Source organism: Podarcis melisellensis (genome assembly GCF_964234715.1).
Source record: "Podarcis melisellensis genome assembly, chromosome: 13".
NCBI lineage: Eukaryota > Metazoa > Chordata > Lepidosauria > Squamata > Lacertidae > Podarcis > Podarcis melisellensis.
In genome coordinates, this window is record NC_138545.1 from 24578477 (window position 1) to 24598139 (window position 19663).

At 43.9% G+C, this 19663-nt stretch overlaps 1 protein-coding gene and 1 long non-coding RNA gene across 6 annotated transcripts in view; one reads left to right on the forward strand and one right to left on the reverse strand.

Annotated features, from left to right (window-relative positions):
* Window positions 1–821: 821 nt before the first annotated feature.
* LOC309354911 lies at window positions 822–7460 on the reverse strand. Its single transcript, XR_014162388.1, has 2 exons — window positions 6599–7460; window positions 822–2681 (listed from the first exon to the last, which is right to left on the reverse strand). It is a non-coding gene; the product is annotated as an uncharacterized lncRNA (long non-coding RNA).
* A 7304-nt stretch (window positions 7461–14764) lies between these two features.
* The window catches only part of LOC309355461 (putative serine/threonine-protein kinase SBK3), a 29367-nt gene continuing 24468 nt past the window's right edge, over window positions 14765–19663 (forward strand). For 2 of the 5 annotated variants that reach the window (XM_081886358.1, XM_081886361.1), the window contains exon 1: window positions 18033–18813. In XM_081886358.1, the coding sequence (XP_081742484.1) occupies window positions 18795–18813 (19 nt within the window). In that variant the 5' untranslated portion in view covers window positions 18033–18794. Of the gene's footprint in view, window positions 14799–16726; window positions 16900–18032; window positions 18814–18855; window positions 19567–19663 lie in introns of those variants that run through there. The other 3 variants (XM_081886359.1, XM_081886360.1, XM_081886357.1) reach the window with 3 other exon arrangements.

Here is a 19663-nt window from a genome sequence, read left to right on the forward strand (position 1 = left end):
TGCAGGAGCAGGGACCGAGCAATAGGAGCTCACCCTGTCACAGGGATTTGAACTGCTGACCCTCTGATTGGCAAGCCCTAGGCTCTGTGGTTTAGACCTTGAATTTGCCTTAAAATGTGAATCAAATTTCTCCCCCACTCCTAACATAAAGGTAGCCCTCCAGATGTGGTGCCCTCCAGATGTTTTGTACTATCAAAGCTACCAACCCAGTCAGTGTAGCCAATGGTCAAGGACTCGATTCCACATCTGGAGGGTACCATGATTGCAATTCCTGCCCTAAACCCTCTTATTTTAGAAACGAAGTCCTGTTGAGGAGTGTATTGGGTAGTTACTAAGCAGCTATCAAGTGCTTCCTCTCCCCTAGGACAAAACACCTCTCTTGAGCCAGTAATATGTCAGCAACAGCACTGTTCTCAGGGAAGAATACTGTCAGCACACAGGGTCTTCTGCAGACTCCATTGCACAGGCCACACTCAAGGCAAATTCTATCAGTCATAATTAAAGCATTTAGTGGCTATGTTCCAGCAGTACACATGAACTGAGTACAAAACAGCAGCTGGTACATACAGTGAGAAAGCAAATGCCATTCCAATCAAATAGGTACAACTGGAAGCTATGAATGCCCTGCTCTCTGCTATCCCCAAGGGTAGCCCCCAAGCAACAGCTGCTTGGACCTACGTCTGGAGTGTTGCTGAACGTCCTTCTGTCATCAGGCCTTCACTCAGCATGGCCACAGAGTGAAGCCTTTTTTACCTAGGGATCCATTAGCCACGCCATCCCCTGGACCTCGGAGGGAACAAAAGTACCAGGAAAGCAAAATCTTCTTTGGAGAAAAAGAGTTTATTGAGATCTGAGCACAGAGTCAAGGTCTGTACTCAGAGACAGCCTGCTAGTTAGTTCCTAGAAATACTGGCTGTAAAGCAAGACACTTCAGCAGACTTTCTTATACCCCCAGACTTCCCCAATCGGCTAGCAAATATTGCTTGCTTAATACATTTTATTGCTTGCTAAACATTCCTGTCTTTCTGCTAAGCCAAGCACTCCCTCCCACCTCCTTGTACACGTGTCTTCTTTTGCTAGCTAAGCATTCCCTTCGTATCTCTTCTTATTCTTGCATTACTAAGCAGAAGTAAAATAGGAAACATCTTGCTAGTGGTTTTCTCGGTTAACAGCAGTTTTCTGGCTAGGCAGGAAGCGACCTTCTGACCTGTAGCTAGCATCAGCAGTTTCAAGTAGCTGGTTAGGCAGAAAACGACCTCCTGACCTGTCTGATTTAGACTTTTGCAAGCAACTGCAATTTTGGGCTGTTTTGACCATCCTAGCAGAGTGCAGGAATTTACTATGTGTAGATAATATTAATGATTAACCGTTCCCCTCTCCCTTCACTCCCTCCTCTTCTTCTGAACAACCTAATACTTAGGTTCGTTCTGGGGTATGGGCCTATACTCCCTCATCACAGCGATGACTGTGGGTCCTAGCTTCCGTGACAGGAGTCTTTGCATCATTTGCTGCAAGCATTGCAATAAGCAGGGTATACAGAAGCAGAAAAGCAATAGAAGCATTATTGGGCCTATTCTCCCCACAAATACGATACCGTTCATGCCAACAGAAATACGAGAGCATCCATACGACAAGGGCGGTACATATCACTCCTACCCACCAAACCCAATATCTCCATGGTTCCTCCCACCAATATTCAGGGGGTGTGCTCATTGTTGAAGAGCCCACTGATATTTGTGCCCGACTACCTGTTGAGCCTCAAGGATGAGAGCCCACCGGTGAGCTGATGCTCCCACTATGTGGGTCAATTTTTCTATTAGCCCTGTTGGGTGGATTGAACTCTCGTGCTGCCTCCCTAGTGACCAGAGCATATGGAAGCTGAAATCCTGGGGTGGCAATTCTTACTGGCACTTGTTTAGTAATTTCAATGCACACCTGGCTAAGGCTCCCACCCCTGCGGTACTTGCATTAAGATAGGTTCCGTCTCATCAATCGCCTGCATTAAGATTAGAACCTGGTCCGCTAGATCAGGTTGGTACAGTGCTCTACCCCCCGGATAACAGTTGACTACCCTCCCACAGCAGCAAGAGCAGTCCAGAACTCGATAGATTTCGAACGTCTCTGCAACTTCCCGTATGAGCACTATCCACATGTGCTGGACAGTGGTGTGGAAGAGGAGCCACAACGGGGTAGTGGGATGTCTTAATATGGTAACCTCATCAAACCCCAGTTGCCAATAGCCAAGGAGCACGCCATCTCTTACCACCGGCAAGACGAACCAGTCGTAGCAGAGGCCAGCAGGCCAATAGGGTTGGTATGGTTCGGTAGGGTCAGGGCAATAAGACATAGAGCAAGTCAATAAAGAAAATAAGAGAGAAAAGAGAAAGTCTTTGTAACTGTCCTTGTGATGATTAGTCGCAGGATCTCGTTGCCCGTGGCCTAACGCTTTTTCCTGGTAGCGTCAGACACAAGGTGATGATCAACTTCAGAGGGTCAGCGGGATTTCTTTTGCAAGTCCAGACACCCTTCTTCAGATGCGTGTGATGTACCCAGGGGATCACCTCGACTACTTTCACTGCAGTTGGGGATGAGGGGGTCGCCAGACGCTGTCACTCAGAGGGACTGGTGAACCGGCTCAGCGAGACTGCCACGGGACTGCAGGTGTACGCTTGAGGGAATACCTGGAAAGAGAGCAAACACACACAACAAACACAGGGATTGCACTTGTTCTTGGGTGATGTGATCTCCCATCTGCCCAAACCGGCGGGGATGCCTCGGACGAAAGGGGTTGGCCTGCCATATAGAAGTTCAAAGGGCGATAGTTCTCAGTCTCTTGGTTGGCGCACAGGGCACATTTTGGGATATAGAATATTCTCCCAAGGTGCGCCTTAGCAGCTGGGCCTCCCAAATGGGTGGGCTCGTGGTAATTTTTTACAATTGTGCTGGCCGGATGTTGGGGCACAAAAACACGGCTGTCCGGTCCTTGGCGTTGCTCCTTCTTGGCTGGTCCACTGCTGTTCATCAAGGGTGTAACGTGGTTCCACATCGTCTGGAGTGAGTTCTGGTACCAATATCAAAAGTCCTGGTGGTGCCTCTAAATTGGCTGGAGAACAAATGTCTACGTTGGGGGCGCTGCCTGCGGGCGCCCCTCCCATCCAATTCTTCACCGTGCATAGAGATATCAGCAAGGCGGTCGTCACTGGAGGGGATCTTCAGGATGCTGAGACACAGTCCAATCTGAAGCAGCTTTCTTATGTGGTGGACCCAAGGGGTGGTGCCAGCGACCTTCACAGCTGTGGGTGTGGAGAGCAGATGGGCCCTTCCAGCACGGCGGCAGTGGTGCCTGGGACCGGTCTCATCCACACCACGTCACCTGGCTCAAACTGGTCATGCAAGAAGTTCGGGCCTGGGTTGAGAGAGAAAATCTCGAGAGAGAGACTGTACATAATTGTTCAATTCCACATCTTGAGCAGGGATAGGTGAAAGCATGCACACATAAGGAACCGGTCTCCCAAACATCACTTCAAAAGGGTGACAAGTGAATACGTTTCAATGGGAGGCTACAGACTCTAAGCAAAGGCAAGGGCAACATGGACACCCAATTAGACCCTGTTTCTTGCGTCAGCTTGGATAGCTGATTCTTTAAAGTCCTGTTCATTCTCTCTACCTTTCCAGAACTCTGGGGTCTATAAGCAGTATGCAGCTTCCAGTTGATCTGGAGCGCTTTTGCCAGTCCCTGTAGGACTGCATGAACAAATGCTGGTCCATTGTCAGATCCTATGGACCTTGGCAATCCATAGCGAGGGATGATTTCCCTAAGCAGGCACCTGGTTACTTCAAATGCCTTTTCAGTCTTTGTTGGCCATGCTTCGGCCCTCCGGTGTAGGTGCACACTGCCACCAGCAGGTAGCGGTGTAGTCCACAACGGGGTAATTCAGTAAAGTCCACGACAAGATCTTCCATAGGTGCCGTTCTACTGTGCTGAATCCCTGGGGGAGCCAGTGGTCCGGCTCTGGGATTATTCTTTTGACACAGCAGGCATTTCCTGGAGATCTGGGCTGCCAGTTGGTAGAGGTGGGCTGTATAGAAGCATTTCTCCAGCTGCTTGGTTGTAGCATCTGGTCCTATGTGGGTTGAATCATGGTATCTCTGAGTAATCTGCCGAGAAAGGGACTCTGGAATCCATATCCTGTCATCAGGGGTAAGGTACCATCCTTCTTTGGACAATGTCAGCTCCTGAGCATCTGCAGTGTCCCTTTCCTGCTTCGTGTAAGCTGGCATGTCAGTGGTGCTTAAAATTTCTTCTGGGACCAGTGCTCCAATAACCGAGGCGGGGGCCAGTTCTTGGGCTGCTTCCTTGGCCACTCTGTCTGCCAATCGGTTTCCTCTGGCCACTTCTCCTGGTCCAGTCTTGTGTCCATAACAATGGATAACTGCCACTGCATCGGGCTCCCATACAGCATCCAGAAGGTTCAATAAAGCTTGTGGGTGGGCCACCTGGCTTCCTCTGGAGGTAAGCAAACCTCTTTCTTTCCATAAGGCTCCATGGGCATGTAAAGTCAGGAATGCATACTTAGAATCTGTATAAATGTTTATCTTCTGTCCCTTTGCCAGGCTCAGGGCTCTGGTGACTTGGAATTTTTAACGCGGATGTAGTAGTAGCATCTGACATTTCCTCATTTTAGCCTGGGAGAGGAAATAGGTGCCTTTCGGCAGATGGCACGCTGATTCTTTCCTAAGCGGCCTCGCCCTCCTCTTCTTCTAACGGTGGACCTCCCGTCTTCAGGGCCATCAACTTCTTTGCCTGGTACTTCTTTTTCTTCTGGGTCTCTTTTCCTCTCTGATTATAAGTGGTTTGGGCTATTTTCTAACATCCATTTCAGGGTGTGGCCCATCTGGATTTTTCGGCAAATATCGGGCGCTGCCTGGGCTACAAAAGCAGTTTTTATGATAGGGGCATTGGCAGCCTCATCTGGGTCCACAGGAGTATACTGGCGGTAGGCTTCCTTCAGCCTCTTTAAGTAGGCTCCAGGGGCCTCCTCTGTTCCTTGTACTATTTCTCTGGCCTCCACGAAGTTGGTGAGTTTTCTGGCTGCCCTCCTCATGCCATTTAAGACATTCTGGCAATAAATGGTGAGAGTATTTTGCCCTTCAGTGATCTGATAATCCCAATTCAGTGTATTTTCAGGATATCCTGCTGCAACAGCTTGATCTCCTGCCCCCTGCGCTCTCATGTGTGCTCGGACTTCAGCATGAATTTGCCTAGCCTCTTCTGTAGTTAGCAGGGCATCCATCAAATATTACACATCATAAAAAGTGGGGTTGTATGTTTTAAAAAAATTCCCTCAAACAGCTTAATGATTTTGGCAGGGTTTTCCTCAAATGAAGGGTTTTTGGTTCCTCCAATTACAAACATCTGCACTAGAGAAGGGACATGTTGAACTGTATGAGTTCTATTGGGCACCACCCCATCAGGTCCCGCGGGGGCCAGAGGGTCATACACTCTATGGAGAGGCATCACTCTGGCCGCGCCCTTCTCCTGTGCTTTATGTGCCCTATGGAGGGTCACTCTTTTCACTGCTTTCCCCACTCTTTTGTCCACGGGATTGGGGCTGGGCCATCTGTTCCCTGTGGCGGGGGTGGTGCCAGGGCTGTTGCCGGGGCATAAGGCGGTGGGGGCATTAAAACTTTATCTTCTTCCTTCTCTGAATCCTGGAGGACTGGGGGGTTGTCCTCCTGTTTTCCTGACTGAGCAGATACTGCTGCCTGAGACCTTTTGGCAGCATGACTTCAGCCAGGAGGGGGGGGTTCTTTTCCATATTGGTCTTCCATGTGGAAATGTAGGGGATTTGATCAGGGTGGACATTCAAAATGTTCTGATATAATGGATTAATGAGTTGCAAATCAAGGGTCCCAGTGGACGGCCAATTTGTTATTTTGGGGTGGGCCAATCTAATTTACACAATGTCCTCGTCCTCCCCTCTCATTAGCTTGAATCCCCAAAAGCATTTCAAAGGGGTACTTTTACTTTGGCCAGAACCCATTTCTTCCAGATCCTTCGCTACTATTCACAGTAAAAATTCTCTCACACTTCACACACAACAGACCTACAATTGCTCGGCCAAGGGGACACTAAGCCCTGGCCCACACTTGACAATTCAGTCACTGGAGTATCTTGACATGCAACATACAACATACAAAACACACCAATATAATTTCAACACACTAAACACACCAAAATAACTTCAGCATGCAATACACAAAACACACCAAAATAACTTAATTTCAACATGTCACATGCTACAGTTTGTCAGAAAATGCACAACCCTACAATCGCTCGGCCAAGGGGACACTAAGCCTTGGCCCTCATTCAACAATTCATCCACTGGAGTATCTGACACACAACATGTCAACAAAACACTCAATTCCCTCTGCCCCATTCCCTTTCCCAAACCTTTACCAATTCCTTTCCTGGTGGCATTCTTACTGCCGGGCACTCTACTGCCAACTACCAGGTGAGGCTGATCAGGCCTCTGGCCCTTTCCCTCGGGCCCCTAGCCCTTTCCCTCGGGCCCCTAGCCCTTTCCTTCGGGCTTACCTTTCTCCGCTGCGGACCTGTCCCCTCGGCGCCGTTCTGTCCTCTTGTTCTCCCTCAACTAGATGTCTCCGCTCCAGGACGGTGTGGCAATCTCCCCCTACAAACTGGCAGGGTGTGCACCGGAAATGCGAACGCCGATTGGAGCTGTTCACCTTGGTTGAGCCTGGCCCTCCGGTCCGTATTTGGGGAGGGGGCTGATCCCGGCACGAGCCCCCAAAGAAATGAAGCCTTTTTTACCTAGGGATCCATTAGCCACGCCATCCCCTGGACCTCGGAGGGAACAAAAGTACCAGGAAAGCAAAATCTTCTTTGGAGAAAAAGAGTTTATTGAGATCTGAGCACAGAGTCAAGGTCTGTACTCAGAGACAGCCTGCTAGTTAGTTCCTAGAAATACTGGCTGTAAAGCAAGACACTTCAGCAGACTTTCTTATACCCCCAGACTTCCCCAATCGGCTAGCAAATATTGCTTGCTTAATACATTTTATTGCTTGCTAAACATTCCTGTCTTTCTGCTAAGCCAAGCACTCCCTCCCACCTCCTTGTACACGTGTCTTCTTTTGCTAGCTAAGCATTCCCTTCGTATCTCTTCTTATTCTTGCATTACTAAGCAGAAGTAAAATAGGAAACATCTTGCTAGTGGTTTTCTCGGTTAACAGCAGTTTTCTGGCTAGGCAGGAAGCGACCTTCTGACCTGTAGCTAGCATCAGCAGTTTCAAGTAGCTGGTTAGGCAGAAAACGACCTCCTGACCTGTCTGATTTAGACTTTTGCAAGCAACTGCAATTTTGGGCTGTTTTGACCATCCTAGCAGAGTGCAGGAATTTACTATGTGTAGATAATATTAATGATTAACCGTTCCCCTCTCCCTTCAAGAGGGGGACTATTTACAGCCCAACACATCTATTTATACCTCTTTCCCCTCCACCCTCTTTGCTCTGTGCTGCCCCTTGGCCGTTTCATTCCTTCTCACAGCTCCTGGAGACGTCACTGGGAAGAATGTCGCTATCTCCTCTGCAATGGGACAGGGATGCGTTCCGCGGTACCCAACAGGGGCCTCAGTGGTACCCACACAGGAAACCTTGGCCGTACAAGGCAAAGAATGCCTCTTTGCAGGCCCTGGTGAGAATAGAAAGCCAGCAAAACTGACAGATTGGGCATACAGCTAATTAGTCATTTGCTACTCTGCTAGGGATTAAGAGCAACAATTGATTGACTACAGGAATTCAGGCCCCAACCAAAGGATTAGAAATCTGGACATCCCTAGGAAATGGCAACATTTGCCTTGCATACTCATGTATCTTATTATCAGGGGAGGGATATATATCAATATGAATTTGTGGTGGGGAGCAGGCCACGCATAATTTTTACATTTAGTGAAGTGTTAGGATTTGAGCAAACACAAATTCATGAATTTAGCAAGGGCTGGGAAAAATACCAGCTAGCTTCCTCATGAGGCCAGCCTGGCATTGGGTAGTTCATTGATTCATATAATTGTAGAGTTGGAAGGGACCCTGAGGATCATCTAGCGCAACTCATGAGGAAGCTAACCCACATTTAGTTGGATAAATGGATCTTTGCCACATGTGTCTACTCTGTTATGGTTTTAGACTTGCTTTATTTTATTTTTTTGCTGTATTTTGAGTTTTTAACTGTTTTAATTATCTTCTGTGTGGCTTGCCTTGAGATGCTTCTTTAGAAGGTGATTAATAAATCAATGATGTTGGTATTTAAATTATGGGGGGGCAGGTCTGTAGGCATTTATAGCAACGCAAAAAGATCTTGTGAGATTGTTGGAAAAGTTGTCATTCATGTCATCATATGCATAAACTATTATTCTTAGTTAACATGGGTTTAAATAAAAAAAGAAGTAAACCAGTAGATCTGAAACATCAGGAAATGTAAAAGTTAAAGTCTTGGTTTCCTTTGCAAACCTCAAATGTATAGTGGATAAACACAATGACTATTCAACCAAAGCAGCAATACTCTGTTAAAAACTTTTGCAATCCATCTCCCCCTTACAACCAGCTCCACTTTATCAATATGTAATGGTTTCTTCTGCCTCAGGTCCTAAATGAACCTGACTGATCTTGGGTGCTATACAGTGGTACCTCAGGTTACATACGCTTCCGGTTACAGACCCTGCTAACCCAGAAATAGTGCTTCAGGTTAAGAACTTTGCTTCAGGATGAGAACAGAAATTGTGCTCCGGCGGCGCGGCAGCAGCAGGAGGCCCCATTAGCTAAAGTGGTGCTTCAGGTTAAGAACAGTTTCAGGTTAAGTACGGACCTCCGGAACGAATTAAGTACTTAACCCGAGGTACCACTGTATAGCTTGCATTGCACTGGGGGATCCATTTCTCGTTCTGCCTCCATTAGCAAAGTGTATTGACAGCTAGGCATGCAAACACCTAGGTTGTCATGCAAAACATGTGCTAAAATGCCCGGCTGAATTCACTTCATGTATTGTTTAAATTATCACTGGAAACAGGAGTCGGGACTGCAGAGTAAACTCATCTGTCTCTTTTGGGTACAATGTTATGTTAGAATGCCTACCTGTATCAGCCCTGCTGTTAGGTTGAGTGAGATGCTCGTCTCAGGAAGCTGACTTTGAGCATAATGGAAGAGAAGGCAGACTTTGGGCTCTCACACTCCATTCTACAAGATTGTTGTGGCACCCCCTGCAGCCAAACCAGTCACTCTACCCTAAAAACACCTCTGATAGAAGGGCAGAAAATTGTTACATTTTAATTTATTATTGCTATTATTATATTCCCAGGGACAGGCATTTGTGGAATTTTCTGCCTCAGGTGCCAGTTTAGGACACTATGGCTCTTGACTTGACCAGAGATGGGTGCCATTTGCTGTTCCACCTCAGGCAGCAAAATGTCTTGGACCCGCCCTGATGCCCAGGTTGCTTTGTTTTTAACTCTGTAGTTGTCACAACACTGCAAGCCTCTTGCATAAAAAAGGAGACTTGCCAGTGCCAGGCCGTTTGAGTGAGTCACTGAAGATGCTCCTCGTGTTGGGTTTTTTTTTAGGCTGATTATTGCATGCGGTTTGATATTTTATTGCTGCACATGTTCCTACTAGTTTTACGGTTGAATCTATTTTTAAATATTAGATTTGTTCTTTATTTCTTATTTATGTGCACCTAGGTCTTTTTTGTGATAGTTCTCACCGACACCGATTGGCAACACCTCTATTTTCTCTGTCCATGGCAGCCATTTTGCACTGGAACCCACAATGCTTTTACCAATATATGAATAGCGGGACCTAATTTGTTTATTTATTTATTACCAGAAAGAGCACTGCGTATACACTTACAGGGTTACTGGCTTTATTTCTAATCTAACAAGGCAAGGTTTTTTTTAGAAAAGAAGAAGCCCAGAGAGGAATCTCACATGATCAGCAGGATTTCATGAGCCATACAGGTTCCCCACTGGCCAAGGCAACACGAAGGGGAGGTAAGGGCAGCAACCCCCAACAAGTAGCTCACCTCCCCACCACTACCGAATACCTATGGTTACTTGAAGGAAAAGCATTTTCCACATGCAATTAATACATTAATAATAGATTAAATTAAAGGTGCAGACCTAAGCATTCTTATTGAAGACTCAGCTTAAACCAATAGAACTTACTTCAGAGAATATGTTTAGGGTGGGCCTTGCAACTTGGCCCTGCCTGTGCCCCCATCATTTTTCCTCTTGCACCACCACTGCTCCATAGCTATTGATGCCACATCTTCTGCATGCTGAAAGGTCGCAGGAAATGACCTACATTCCTGCAATTTGTAGCCAGGTTTTCCTTGCATGCTAGCACATGCACACTCTACACATGCTCCAGAAGCCTCCTTTATTTATATTAATATATATTTCAAGGTTGAGCCACAGCAGTGAAAACACATTCTAGGACTCATGTAGAGTCTAGAGGAGACTGAGATGGAATCTACACACATAGAAAACCCCCGTGAAAATACTTTTTTAAAAAAGTTTTGAAAAATACATTTGAGTTTTGCATAGTTCACTGTCACCATCTAGGGTCACATTTGTATATTGCACTTTACAACACATTCAAAAGGTATTTGCAGTGGTGTAGATGAGTCCTGAGAGGAGATCTGATAGACAGCTTCAAATATCTAAAGCAGGGCAGTACAACTATTCGTACCAAATAGGCCACAAAAGTACTTTGAAACGGTACCCATGAGCTGCACACTATAACTTTGCTCAGGAGGGGGCAGCAAGGTCAAAATTTGACACACACCCCTGCCACCCTCATGCTGTCTTCCCAAAGCTGGATAAGCAAGGCACCAGGATTTGGGAAGGAGGGACTAGGCTCTGTCAAGGTCAAATGTTGCCAAGGGCTGCCCTGACCTAAGGGCTGTCACATGGAGGATGGAGCAAGCTTGTTTTCTCCTGCACCAGAAGCTAGGGCTCGAACTAAAGGCTTCAAGTTACAAGAAAGGAGATTCCGACTAAACATCAAGAAGAACATTCTGACAGTAAGAGCTATTTGACAGTGGAACAGACTCCCATGAGAGGTGGTGGACTCTCCTTCCTTGGAGGTTTTTAAGCAGAACTTGAATGGCTATCTGTCATGGATGCTTGAGTTGAGATTCCTGCATTGCAGGAGGCTGGACTTGATGACCCTCGGGATCCCTTCCAGCTCTACAATTCTATGATTCTATGACCCCTGGTTATGGTTACACTCTTAACAAGACAGGAATACGCATGACAAATGGCACATATGGAATGCCTATTGGGATAACACTGTCTAATAGTAAGCTTTATGGAGTTTATTGCCTCTTTAACACATTATACCAACAAATCAATCTACATCTCAAACTGCAAATTCTGCCCTCCAGAAGGGTTCTCCTCTGTCCTTTCTGCTCAGCTTCCCTCTCACTCTGGGAGGAACCAGCTGCAGGGAGATAGCCTGACCCTCCTGGCCTCATTTGGAAGGTAATTAATACTTGACACCACATTAGCAGCACCTGGGCTTGGCGGAGGGAAAGGTCAGGCATGCAGCCATCTACCCGCAAAGACTTCCGAGCAGCCGCCTCTCTTTGCCTGCCTGCTTAATTTGTTTACTCACTGGGATGAGATTGATGGTTAGAGGACAGATTGGAGGAAGATGCCTCCAGAACAGGTCCAGGCATGAGAGACAAAGCATTCCATGTGTCCACTTGCATGCTTAGAGTATAGGTCAAAAGATTTCAAGTCCATTTCTAAGTGCTAGAGTGATGGTTAGAAGAGAAGAGTGCCTTCAATCATGTACCTTTCTGAGCCTCAAGAACTGGTGAGCCATGGCTTAACCACCTCTATAAATGAACTGGGGCAGGTTACACAATAGACTTTCAGATGGACATACTATATTTGGCCTTCCTCCTCCCACCCCCCCAAAAAATCAGGCACTGCTTCTGACCACTACATGTCATGCAACATCTGGGTAACATCTGGTCTGACTTCTGTTCCAAACTCTAATCAGTAGATGCTCAAAGTTGAAATGTCAGATGGGCTGATTTAAAGCTTTGTGCCTTTCCTGCAGTTCTAAAACATATTCACACAACTCAAAAGATGTTGCTATAGAAGTTAGGAATCAGAATTCCCAGCTCATGGCTCTTCCCACTGACCCCAATATACTGTATATTCATTTTAGCTACAGCGAGGAGCCAGGAGTCTTGGTTTCCAACAAAAGTTCTTCAAAAGGAACGTAAGAATATATGAAGGACCCTGCTGGATTAGATGAAAGACCCATCTGTCCAGTATTCTGTTTTTAGTGACCAACCTATGACCCAGTGAGAGCCAGTGTGATGTAGTGGTTAAGAGCAGTGGACTCGTAATCTGGGGAACCGGGTTCGCTTCTCCGCTCCTCCACATGCAGCTGCTGGGTGACCTTGGGCCAGTCACACTTCTTTGAAGTCTCTCAGCCCCACTCACCTCACAGAGTGTTTGTTGTGGGGGAGGATGGGAAAGGAGAATGTTAGCCGCTTTGAGACTCCTTTGGGTAGTGATAAAGTGGGATATCAAATCCAAACTCCTCCTCTTCTTCTTCCATGATAAGCCTACAAGTAGTACATGAGTGCAAGAGCACTATCCTTGCTTGTGCTCCCCAGCTTGTGCTGTGGCATTCAGAGACATAGTGCCTGATACTAGATGTTGTGCACAGCCATCATGGCTAGTAGTTACTCATAGCCTTATCCTTCATGAATTTGTCTATACCATTACTGAATTGTATAGAAGATTTCATAGTTTAACTATGCACTCTGTGAAGAAGTACTTCTTTTGCCTTTCCTGGATCTTGTAACATTCAGCTTCACTGGATGACATCACGTTCTAGTATCACGAGAAAGGGAGGAAAATCCCCCTTCTATCCACTTCCTTCACACAAGGCATAATTTTATACTCTTCTATCATGCTCCGCCACCCCCATTCACCTTTTTTCTAAACCAAAGAGTCCCAAATATGTAATATTTCCTTGTAGGGAAGTTGTTGGACCAAATGAATCTTGGGATCCCTTCCAACTCTAGAATTTTATGGTTCTATTATTTCTTTCCTCTAATACCTTCTTTGATTTTGCTTGTTAACCAAGCTGACGTCCTCTTGGCCTTGGTGCTACATTCTGGCTGAACTTCGGTTTATTGTGGTTTTGAAGAATGACCAAGAATTCTGGGGAGGTCTGACCCTGTATACTTTCCCTTTCAACTTTCTTTTTACCAATCCAGTTTTCAAAAGAGAATTTTTCTCTTTCAAGCAACGTGTGACTGTTTGACTTTCACTGTATATGACTTTTTTTAAAAAAGCAACTGTCCACTTAATTTGATAAACCTGTGGTCTCTGTATTGTCTTTATATCCAGTCTTGTGCAAAAGCCAAATTTATATATTTATTACTTTTGCATCCCACGCTTTTCCAAGATACAGTGATTAAATGAAAAGCAGCTATGTAGAAGTGAAATTTTCATATTGTGCAGCTTTTCTTAGTCCTGGCATGGCCAAATTCCCCTTTCCCCACTTCTGTGAAAGGGACAGAAATCCTTCCCTCCTTTCCATCTGGCTACCAAAATAAGCCACACTACAGTCTATCCACCTTACCGCCCTCTCTGCCCTCTGGGGGTGGGTCTCAGTGGAACTATCAATGTCTGTTGTTGGGGTGCTTTGCCCGTAAAAACTAGGTGCCTCCTCTTTTTGACATTAAACAACTCAGCTCAATACAATAATACTCTCCTGGCAGGACACAAACTCCGTGTGCTGCCAAAGAGCTGTTGACAGAGCATGGCCTCCAGAAATAGACCCCAGGAAATTTCCATTCCTGACAAGTCCAGATGTGAACAGGAGTTGATGGGTTAGCATGGGGATCCATCAGTGCATGGATGACCAGAAGCAAAGGTGAACAAGGAGCTTGATTATCATTTAGGAACTGCATATTTTGCCCAGGTGTACAGGTGTGAAAAAATCTGCACCTGCTGAAATCCTCTCTTCTGCACAACTCTAAAGGCTGTACTCCTCCAGTCACCATTGATTAGACATGCAACTGGGAGGTGGCTATGTAGGCTCTCAGCCTTGGCTGGCAGCTTCATTTTCTCACTTCCAAACAAAGAACATTTTCTTCTGAACTTTGAAGCGACTAGTAGATTTAAATGTATGTGGGTGTGTTCGCACACTTGTAGATTCCTAACAGTTCACCTGGGTCCTCTCATCACAGCCATGGGTGTGTGGGTGGAATCTATGCATGGCACCTCAGTCCCTTTGCCAGTCACACCTAGCACTGAAGGAAACAGTTACATAAACATAACAGTCATTATCTCAACATAGCCCGTTCTGAATGCAGATTAACTGTTCCAGCCGCAACACCCAGTCCCCTCCAGGAGTTGCTCTTCTTAAGGCACAAACCCATGATCCCTAGACAGAGCCCAGAATTTGCCAATGGTAGTGCCTTTTACATGGGACAAAGAACAAGGGAGCATTTATGTAGAACAATATCTACTTAATTTACCTGCTAAAAGGGGGACAGGAACCATGAGCTGTGCTTCCTGCTTTCAAAGCAAGTGGTATAAGATTCAACATGGAACTTGCATGGAAGAAAATCACTTAATGCATTCCAAGATTTCCTGTATCTGTTTGCTATCATTACATCAAATACATGAAATGGGAAGCATAACTCATTTCATTATCCTGTAGGCAGAAAACATGCAAAAGAATGCACAAGGTACATACAAATGTGCTTTACAACAGGATGATGCATTCCTGCAAAACAGCCCTGACTTTATTCTGCTGACCTTTACTGTGAAAAAGGATGGATCTTATGACACAAGCACATACTTCCACATCCCTCTCTTATGGATGTTGAGTTGGATCCAGACAAAGGGCTTATCCACACTTATCTGTGCTTAAAAGCTCCACTTTCAAGCGCCTTCCTTCTTTTCTTTTTGCCCCAGAGCTTTCACTGTGAAAACTGCTCTTTGGTGCTCAATTGTCACAGTTGTCGATTTGAGTTTTCAAAGGATTGCCATTTGTTCCAATTAAGCTTGAAGGAGAGGGTTTTCATAGGGAAGGCTCCAGAGTAAAACAAGTGGGGGTCACTTGGAAAATGGAGTTTTAAAGCGCAGATGGTACCTGGAAAGAGCAGAGCAAAGGTAAGTGTGGATAAGCCCTTAGTTGCATTTAGGTCCCACTGAAAGCAATGGGATGCATTAGTCATGCCTTAAATCCTATATAGACTTCAATCGACATTTTCAGTTCAGTTCTATAAATGTGCATAGGATCCAAACCACTGACCTCTTCTTGTAAACAGGTTTCAGCAATTAATCATGTGAGCAAAACCCCTATCCACATAAAGACTAGAATGAGGTGAACTGTAAAGCACAGGCTATGCAATTACTTTAAAAATAGAGTGTTTGGATTTAATGGCATAAACCTGCTTTATTTACTGTATAAATACAAAAGCCATGTATTCAGTGTCAGTGTTTTTCAAGCATTATCACTATTTTAAAATGACCATTTGAAATCACTGTGGCTCATTGCTGTGGTGCTAATGCCTGACTATTTTTGTAATTCTTGCTTCAAAGCTTAAAGCCCCCCCCCCAAAGCTTCCCTCCCCAGCTGTTCCAATTTTTAAGTAACCATGAAAAGGAGTGCTTAAGCTTGGTTCCAGATGCATAAGCCAAGCAGTTGCGTACTAAGAAAGTCTTTCAGCAGCTGTGGAATTTTAAAAAGCACAAAGAGAACTGTTCAAGGATTTTTACTAGACCGAAATGATGGCATGCGTTAAGTGATTAGCTCATAACCATCTCATCATTGGCGAATGATGACATTTGATTTGAATACCTTGCTCTCTTGAAATGCCTTGCCTACAATGTAAATCAAATAGTGATGAAATGGAATGCAAAACATTGCAGGGAAAGAGGTCTGTCATCTGCCCATAAACCCTGAGATTCCCTTTCGCCTCTATTGATCTAGTTTCCCTGGAGATGGCAGTTGTTGCCTAGTGAAGGGCATTGGAAAAGCGGTAGCCACAAGAGTTTTAAACCTTCTGCTGTTTGAAAGATTGGAAGCAAGTTTGAGGAGGTTTTTTTTTTTTAAAAAAAAAGGTAAGATGGAGGAATGGAGGACAACTATGGAAGCACCTGAATTGAAGGGGAAAGGAAAAAATGGATTTTAAAAAGTGGACTTTGAAGAACAAATAAAATGAGATACAACTGCGCAAATGAAGACACGTGGAAAAAGTAGTCGCTGACTGTGAGAGGACTGCTTGAAGATTTGCCAGAAGACAGAGATTGTCACCACAAACAGGTCTATAAAAGGAGCTTTGGAGAGCAAATAGGCAAAGTCACAGAGGATAAAATGATCACTGGCTCCTAGTTTTAACAGCTATATTACCTCCAGGATTAGAAGCCGTATGCTCTGAATATCAGTTGCTGGGGATAAGGAGTGGGAGAGTGATGTTGCTCTCATAAGCTACTTGCACACTTCCCATAGGCATCTGGTTGCCACTGTGAAAACAATCCCGGACTCTTCATGTGTTCTTAAAGTTCTGATATTTATTGGGAGGAGATGAATGATTGATATATAAATATATACAGTCAATCAAGTATTCAAGTTGGTAAGAAAGGCAATACAAGTTACAATTCCTCCACAGAATTCAGGAAAGACCATTAGAAAAAGTAATGTATAGATGTCCTGCTGTTTTTCCTAGAATTTTGGCAAAGCATACATTTATTTAATTCTATTGATTCGTACCCAACCTTCCTTCTAAAAGTACACATATTTACGCAGACAGAAGTGTTGCCCTCAAAGGTTCAGGAATTCTGGTAGGTCGTGGTGAATCATTTTATGTAGCAGGCTGAGGGACAGGCAGACCCTGAAAATCCTTAGAGAAGCACTTGAAATTACTTGAAATTCTACTTTATTTCTTACTGTATTTCAGTACTACTTTATGAACTGCCCTGACAATGGAAAGGCAGTATTAAAAAAACCTTTTATGTAAATGATGTGGATTAGCCACTGAATGACATGCAAAAATCAAAACTTTTCTTTTCCATTAAGAAGAATGTCAGGGAAAGCTAAACCTGGTCATAAAATAAAAGGGTTGCAACCTTAGGCTCAGTATTGCATTTAAAAAATGCTTCCTGTTCGTTACCAAGAAAATTTTATAGGGTTAATTAATTAATTAATAATAATAGCTGCCCCCTATAAAGTAGAGAAAGGTATGTTTCTCTCTTCTGTGCTGTTCTTTTGTTTGTACAATCTGGATCGAGGGTAGGATTTTTTGGTGTTGTTTAATTAATGTGAAACAACAGAACCATATTGTGTCTATTCTTTTGAGGCATTTTACTGGATTTGAAACTTGTGGAAACAATTTGCTTCTTTGTTTTAACTTTCATATGGTGCCTGAGCCATTCGGGATAGTAATCATCATCCCTATAAACGGCAAACTTAGTGGTCCCGTGCTTTGTTAAAAAAAGAAAATGACAAAGACAAAAGGGGACAAAAGTTTCAAAAGAGTGATGAGGGGTGGGAACTCTCCTATAGGAAACAAATTCTAGAAACACTAAAAAGCCTTGACAGTTATGAAAGGGGAGGAACTGGCAGTTGGTGACAGTTGAAATAAACAACAGTTGAACTGAAAAACTGCAACTACCTCTTCAGAGTCATTGTAGATTTTATGAGAGAAAGAGTGTTACACACTGAACTTCCATCCAGTTTCTAACACGAGGAAAACATAATTTCAGAAAGTAACTGCACAAGGAAGAATGACTAATGAGAGACAGAATTTGGAAAATAGTTGAAACCATTGTACATTTCAGGAAAGAAGAAAAATAAGAGAACTAGGCACTGGCACTTTGAAAACTACATCTGGGGAGTATTTTGAGAGTAGTAATTGTTTAAAGTTGGGAGAGAAATTGTAGAAAACCAGACTGGATTAAAAAAAAAAAAGTTGGGAGAGAAATTGCAGAAAACCAGATTGGATAAAAATAAATAAATTTATGCAACTGCATAAATAAAAAATATGTGAAAGGGGAAAGTATTGATAGTAGAGTATAAACTGAAGAAAATTAATAATTAATAATTGAGAAAAATCACACAATAATTTCAGGAAAAGGGAGCAGCAGGATATTTTGGTACTCTACTCACAGTACCATGGCAACCATTTTGTGGCAGTACCCACAGCATTTTTATCAATATATGAGTACTGGCACCTCAGGTATTTTTTTTACCACCCCCTACCCCCCACCCCATGGGGGTATTTTTAAAAAAAACATGGAAAGGTGTTCACATAGTTCACTATTACACAGTAACATCATAAAAAACAATTTCATTATTTATATTTGTTTTTAGACTTTGTTGATTTTATATGCATTTCATACTGTTTTGCATTAGCGGTTTAGATTGTTTTTCTTTTTTTATTAAGCTGTCTACACATTTTGTTAAATAAAATATAAATAAAACAAACCCAGGGATAGAAAAGGACAAAAAGTGCTCAGTTCAAGTCTAGTTAACAGACACTGATGATATTCTGATCAAAACTAGCATAAAGATTTGGGAGTGGGGCATTTATTTGTGGGGAACATATTTATGAATGGTTTTCAAAATAAAAGTAATTTGCCAAGCATAGAAAAATATGAGCAGTTGTCGATGGTTCATATAATATAGTGAAAGGAAACAGAAGGAAGTAAAAGGAAACAGAAAGGAAACAAAATGAGGCATGAGGAGAAAAAAATCATGTAAGTATTCCTGAAAAGTATAACCACATCTATTTCAATGCATACCCACCCACCCTACCAATAAAAGGCAGGAACATAAAACAAAGGGGAAACAACCCTCAAGTTATTAATAACAGACCAAAGGAATGCCATAAAGAGGTGTGAGGGGGAAAATAAAATGGGAGGATTTCTAAAATAGATGGAGGAAAAATATGAAACTCTAAATGAGCACAGAAATGCTAATGATAGACAGTTTGTACACTACAGTGAAGGGAACTGAGGGAATTCAGACAGCTTATAAACAGAAAACTGAAGTATAAAATTGGCAGGAAAATACCAAAAGCAAAGAAGAGGATACTCAAGGCACCAAGTAGATAAACTGTTGGGTTTTTTGTTTGTTTGATTTAAGTTTAATTATACAAAAGATACAACAAAAACATCTGAACAGATGTGTGCTCATTGGGCAGAGCTGAGAAACAAATATACAGAAAATAGCTTCATGACCGTAAAAACTTGAGTGTTCCTTCAGTGTGCAAAGGACACAATGAGTTTTCTATAGGCAACTTGAGACACATGTGCCAGCAAGGCTTAGCTCACCCAGGAGGCATCTGTCTCAGACAGCACAGGATCCATAGGGGCAGCAGTTCTGGCCTCTAAGGATGCATTGCTTGCAGCTGACACCATGGCGGCAGCAACAGCTGTGGCATGCTCCTTGGAGACTGGAACATTTCCCCTATGAGAAAAGTGGTGATTGCATGCTGTCGCCATGGAAAGGTAGATAATAGCAGTGTAACATGGCATTTGGTCTCTCTGGGAATCCATTTCAAAAACCCTTTAATTACTTTCACCTTACTTTTCAGACAGTTATTGT